General features: G+C 54.3%; 1 protein-coding gene across 1 annotated transcript in view; it reads left to right on the top strand.

Moving 5' to 3' along the window:
• TCF25 (transcription factor 25) overlaps positions 1-217 on the top strand; it is a 50,072-nt gene extending 49,855 nt beyond the window's left edge. The window contains exon 18 of the mRNA XM_007939242.1: positions 17-217. Coding sequence (XP_007937433.1) covers positions 17-217 — 201 coding nt within the window. The remainder of the gene's footprint in view (positions 1-16) is intronic.
• Positions 218-6,424: the final 6,207 nt, after the last annotated feature.

The following is a 6,424-nucleotide window of genomic DNA, read 5'->3' on the forward strand; positions in this document are numbered from 1 at the left end:
GGAGGACAGACTGCAGGAAGACCGGCTGGAGGAAGAGGGGGGAGGCATAGCCGATGGCTTGGACCGCGTCCAGGGCCTGAACAGGCTGATGATGGCTGTGCGCGAAATGATGGCAAATTTCCAGTTCAATGACCTGGACCTGCCACACCGGGAGAACCGGGACGATCCTGAGAACATGGAGAATCCTGAGGGCCGGGGCGAGGGGGAGTGGGACTGAGCCACGTCACTGTGCCTGGCAGTTGTGTCCCTGACTGATGAGCCAGTCCCTGGAGTGGAAGCGTTCCTCTCCCGCCCCCATAAATGTCAGTGGTCTCACCCCTGTGAATGTCGGTGGTCTCCCCCACCCCACCACGTGAACTTCAGTGTCTCCCATCTCTCTGAGTGTAATTTGATCTCTGTCCCTGTGAATGTAATGTGGTTTCCCACCTCCATAAATGGTGGTCTCCTGCACCTTTAAGTGGCCGTGGTCACGCTGTGTTCTGCAGCAGTGTCTTTCTTCCTGGAGTTGGCATCACTGCCGAGGTGGTATGTTAGGACACAAGCCCAGTCCTTGTCCCAAGGCTCCACACACACCTGCCACCCCCTGCCTGTGATTAGCATTTACTGGGCTGGCCCCACCCCCCTCTGTACCCCATAACTCCCTCAGCCCTCCCTGCAACACTGCATTGTGCTCTGGGATTTGAGATGTAAGGGGGTGAAGAAGGAGTGCCGCTGGGTTTCTAGCTCCATGTGCTTGCTCAAGCCTCTGTGTGTCAGCCGGGGTTCACCGGGTCCGTGCCACCCCCATCAACCTGAAACGGGCCAGCCCCGCAGGGAGACCCAAGGCCCCAGCAGGGGGGCTCCTGGCCAGACCCTGGTAAGCTGGTTCTGGGCCACCCACTGTTCGCAGACACTGAATCTGACAACATTTTTATTGAAAAAATGTCAGGGCAGCACCAGCATTGAAGGGAGCTCAGATCAGGACATTGGTCCAGGGGAGCTTGACCCAGGGGCGAAGGTGTACTCGGTACCAGAGGAGAGGGGTGTCAGTCAGGAGGCTGCACCTGTGCGGAAACTCCAGCCATGATACGAGGCCTGTTGAGCTTCTAGAAGGAGCCAGGGCACTGGGCTACGGAGCTGAGGGGATCCCGGTGTCCTCTGAACCCAGCCGTTAAGCTCCAGGTGCTTTACTCCGTCAAAGCAGGAGGAGGTGGGAAGGAGGGGCTCATGGTAAAGGTCCTGACCACTGTCCCATGTGCTCAGGGCAAGGCGACCAGGCACATTGGCCCCAGAGACCCTCAGTAAGGCCTGGATTGGCAGCAGGAAGTACTCTAGTCTGCACCTCCCACTGGGGCCAAGACCCTGGAAGTTCAGAATGGCATTTGCAGTCCTTGGGCTCAGTGAGGCCTGAGAGACCCCATTATCTGACACCTTCCACCAGGGGGGGCGCCAATGATAGCTGAGGCTGCATGACAGTCTCCCAGAGTGCTATTGGGTTGTGAGCAACACAGGTTCACCCTGGAATTCTCAGAAGGAGTGTGGGATGAGTGCTTGCCCACGACTGGGACATCTGGTTTCTGGGTGTTCTGGGTGCAGTAGCATTGCTGCTGCCAGAGTCAAGCTGGCCATGTCCTCCTGACTCGTGGGGCATAGTCCCAGTGTGGGTGCCCTGTCCCCAGCACACCGATGGCCCCCTGTATTGGGGATAAGGTGGGCCCACCCTCGGGATCACTCAGCCACCAGAGGTGGGGCTCCTTATTGTGCCCAGCCCACATGTACTACCCTACTTCCTGCGCTCACAGAGAACCTGAAATTCTTGGAGCCAAGACAGAATGCTGGAGCAGGCAGCTATGGGCACCCATGTACAGATCCTGCCATGCTCCCACCCTGGGCACAGTGCTGCAGACACAGGCTGTCTCATTGGGATGGGAGTAGGTGCCTCACAAGGTGGAGAAGTGAGGCAGGTGATGGCAGTGTGAGGGGCAGAGGTTCCTCTAGTTCACTTGAGGGGGGGCTGTTCACCACATGGCCTCTGGTTTTTCCTCACTCCCCTCTCCTGGGAGAGCAGGAGACGCAAGTGGCCCAGGGTCAACTGCAGCCATCAGCTGTCTCCACACCAAAGCTAATCAGAATGCTGATTTCCCAGCTTGGCTGCATCTGCTGCCCCGCCCACGCTGCCACTGACCAGCATACCCAGAGGCTGGGATGGGAGTCCTAAGACAGGGACATCTAACTTCTGATGCCAGGAAAGGGCTGTGGTTGCCTTCTGCCAAAGGTTGTCCAGTTCTCACGTCTTTGAAGTCTTGGCCTTTGGCTATGGGGGCAGGGTTTAATAGCACCCCCTCAAAGGCCTCATTCAGAGTTGGAAACACTGGCACCCTGAGGTGGTGACACAGAACAGTCCCCCAAAGCTGCCTGAGGCCAGGAAGCTAGAGGTCAGGGCCTGTCCAGCCTGAAGGACTCAATTCCTCCCCAAGAGCCCACAGGAAACATCTGTGGGTGGGGGGTGTCTAGGACCCCGTGTGATCAGGGACAGCCCAGCAGATTTCAGGGCCAATGATACCAGCACTGCCTCACACACAGGGACCACCCTGCCCAGCCATGGGTCTGCTGCCAACGTGCCCCAGGACCCCTGCTCCCTTTGGAGAGCCTCACTAGGAGAAAAGGAAGAAACATTGAGGGGTGGTATGGCTGGTGATTCGGAGCTGAGAGAGGTTCCAGTCTCGCCTGAGCCTTGAGGGTTGACCAGAAGAACGGGGCTCCCCTGCCCACCAGCAAAGGGCAAACTAGAGCTGCCAGTTTGAAGAGTGGTTTGGCCAAGTCTGCTAAAGCTGGAGGTCTGCCTCTGAGCCCCCAATTCCCCTCCCAGGTGCCACCAGGGAACACAAAATAGTGACTGCACCTCGTGACGACAGAGTGAATTGGAAAGCGTGAGGTGTCCACATAACAAAGAATTCCCACGAAAGGCCGCAGTGTGGGAAAAGGAGCCAGGCCCTCCCCCTGAAAAAGTGCAACATGTATGATTTCATTTGTACCAAGTTCAAAAATAGGCGAAATTAACATAGAGTACTGCATTGTCAGTGATGGCAAACATTGATCTACAGGTAGGTAGATGAAGGGTGGACAGCCTGAATGATTAGGTACGTCTATGCAGTAGGGAGTGTGCCCATGACCGGGTACAGAGTTGGCAGACAGTGTTTCTACAAGTGTTTTGGTATGTTGGGAGCTCTGGTAGCGTACTGCCTAAGACATTTGATTGCTAACTAGAAGGCTGGCTGGTTCAAACCCACCAGCCGCTCCTCGGAAGGAAGGTGGGGCAATCTGCTTCCATAGTGATACAGCCTCGGAAACCCAAGGAGGGATCACTGTGAGTCGGGTCCGACTCCATATCACGTAACAACAATGTGGGTATGTTCTGTAAGAATTTCCAGGTATGTAGTAGAGTTGACAAAGGGCAAGGTTGTAGTCATTTCTTGGCCACAGCTAGCTACCCAGAGGGAGTGAGTAGTTGGACCTATGGGCTTGGGATCATAGTCTCAGGGGACATCAAGCTCAATTGGTGTAGCATACTACACAAAAACATCGTTCCACCTCCTACTGTGGCAAGTAGGGACTGGGATCTTAAAAGCTTGCAAGCAGCCATCTAGATGCAATGATGGGTCTCTCCTCGTCCAGAGCAAAGAAGAATGAAGAAAACCAAAGACACATGGACCAGCCCAAGTGACTGGTAGACCATGCAATCCTCAGCCTATACAACTATGAGACCAGAAGAACTGGATGGTGCCCAGCTACCACTGTCAACCACTCAGAGGGGGATCTATGTAGGAGAACCTGGACAGACAGGCAGAACAATGTGGAACAAAACTCAGAATCATTTAAAAAAAAAAAAAAATTGACCAGGTTTGCTGATCTGATAGAGCCTAATGGGACCCCTGAGACTATGGCCCCTAGCTGTCCTTCAGGTCTGGAATTGAACCCACTTCTGTGGCTTCCAGCCAAACAAAAGACAGGCATATGAGGTGAACATTTACATTAGGTAGATGCACTCCTCAGATCAATCATGGGAGAATAGAAGGGCTGTGTATGCGCAAGGAGATAGCTCTTGGGGCTAAGAGTACATGGGAGGGAAGGACACAGGGAAGAGGTAACTATGGGAAGGAAGTGGGAGGGGAGCTGCTGCACTGTGGGAGATTACAGTCAATGTCATGAGACAGTGTATGTGAACTGCGGTATGGAAGATGAATTTGCTCTGAAATGAATTTGGGTGATGAATTCCACCCAAATCACAATAAAATTAAATGAAAAGAAATAGGCAAAACTAATGGATGGATAAAGATCAGAGTAGCAGCTCATTGGGTAGGAAGACTTCTGAGTGGGGATAACAGCAGGGCTATGTGCAGGGTGGGCATTCGCCAGGCTGCATGTTCACAGTCGGTGTGTACATTGTTCTTCAATTTGTTGTTATTTGCTTTGGAGTCTGACCCGACTCATAGCAACCCCTCCTTGGGTTTCCGAGGCACTGTCTCTATGGAGGTAGATTGCCCAACCTTCCTTCCGAGCAGTGGCTGGTGGGTTTGAATTGCTGGCCTCTGGTTAGAAGTTGAACACCTCAGGCGCTGTGCCACCAGAGCTCCTTGTACTTCAATTAAAAGTCTTGAAAAAGCAAAAAGGATGAAGGGGCTTAGTAAGTAGTAAAATGCAGATGTGATTAATGACACCCTGGGGTGTCATTATGAGCCCTGGTGGCACAACGATTAAGGACTCAGTTGCTTACCAAAAGGTTGGCAGTTCTAACCCACTCAGTGGCTCCACGGAAGAAAGATGTGGCAGTCTGCTTCCATAAAATTACAGCCTCAATCTGCTTCCATAAAGGTTTATAGCTTCGAAAACCCTTCCCGAAGGGTCGCTATGAGTCACTGCCATCGGAATTGACTCTATATCAGTGGGGTTTGTTAACTGTGAGAAAATAAATTTGTCCTTTAAGGCCAAAAAATAAAAGGGGGATGGGGATTACAGGGTAGAAAATGCTATGGTGCAGTTCTATTCTGTCATGTGGGGTCATTGTGAGTCTTGTTGACCCCACAGCACACAACAGCAACCACCATTACAACTGATACTTGCCGGTGGATATTAGCGCAGGGGCATGGCATGTGAGTGGGGTGGGATCTGCATGACCTGGGGTCAGTTGGTAGGCAGATGGGTACATGTGTGTAGGGGAGGCGGTTTTAACAGGAACATCACAGACACACGTACTCGCAGCTCCCTCAGCCTCGCCTGGTTTCATCTCCACTGCTGGCTCAGGCCTGACTTGGAAGAAGCCACTGCTTTCGCCTCTCCTGTGATCCCCACCTACAACTGGGACATAGGGTTCCATTCCTGCCTGCAAACACAGACTTCAGTGAGAGCAGGCTGGGAGCCCTGAGCCGTCACCCTGGCCTCGTGTTCTGACCACCACCGTGAATGGCTCTCAGTCAACAGACGGAGACAAGGAGTCTGGCCTTGATGTGGTGCATGGCTTGGGGGCCTGTAGTCTTCCGCAGAGGAAATGGGGGCACTGTGAGAGAGGGACACAGCCCCCCCAGCGGATGTGGCTAGAGGATCCTAGTGGGCCCCTCAGGCCTGGGAGCTGCTGCTCCCCCTCTCAGGGCTCACTCGCCCCGTAGCACCCTTTGTCCTGCCCAGATCCCCCACACCCACACTCCCACACTCGCTGTTCAGTTCTGAGATTTAATTATGGAATGTTCTCCCTGGTTCAGCCTCCAAATCTACCTTAAACTTCAGCAGGTTGGTGTCAGGTGGACATCGGTGATATTTGAGGGGGCCTGGGGAGAGGGCTTGAAATTTTGCAGATGGGGTTTATGGTTGGAAGTCACCATGTGAGGGGGCATGGGGCCCTTGGCCAGGAGCCTGGGCTTGCAGGAGTATGGGACAGGAGAAGGGTGTGGACAGGCTGCTGGGCACCTCCCTCTGTGGGTGCAGCTATCACGTGGTTGCCCTCAGGGAGGGGCCTGCACTCTCCTTTAAAGAGGCTGGAGAAAGACTTCACTCTTCCCGGACCTCAACCCTGCCTGGTCTCAGGAGGTAGGTGGCCATGGGAGCTGCATAGCTGGTCCCTGTGCAGTAACAACGGTGGGCAACAAGGGCCAGGAGGAGCTGGTCATGGGGACATGCCCCCTTGAGCAGCCACACCACAGAACAGAGGCGGGAAGGTGGGTTGAGGACCCAGAGGACTGGACCACAGAGTGCTTGGGGAGCCCAGGTCCTTGGGCGATGCATGGTCCAGCCTCTGCCTGACCAGGGAGGGGATGAGGACTGTTCTTGGTAGGAACCCACAAACCCTCATGGGCACCATGCACTGACCAGGGTACCGGAGAGCGTGGACTGGGCTGGAATTGGGGCCCCCACTGGGCACCTCTGGGACCCCCTTTCTCTCTCACGGGGGGCT

The sequence above is a fragment of the Orycteropus afer genome, unplaced genomic scaffold, assembly GCF_000298275.1.
Source record: "Orycteropus afer afer isolate SDZICR_OR568_19922 unplaced genomic scaffold, OryAfe1.0 scaffold00057, whole genome shotgun sequence".
NCBI classification, from domain to species: domain Eukaryota; kingdom Metazoa; phylum Chordata; class Mammalia; order Tubulidentata; family Orycteropodidae; genus Orycteropus; species Orycteropus afer.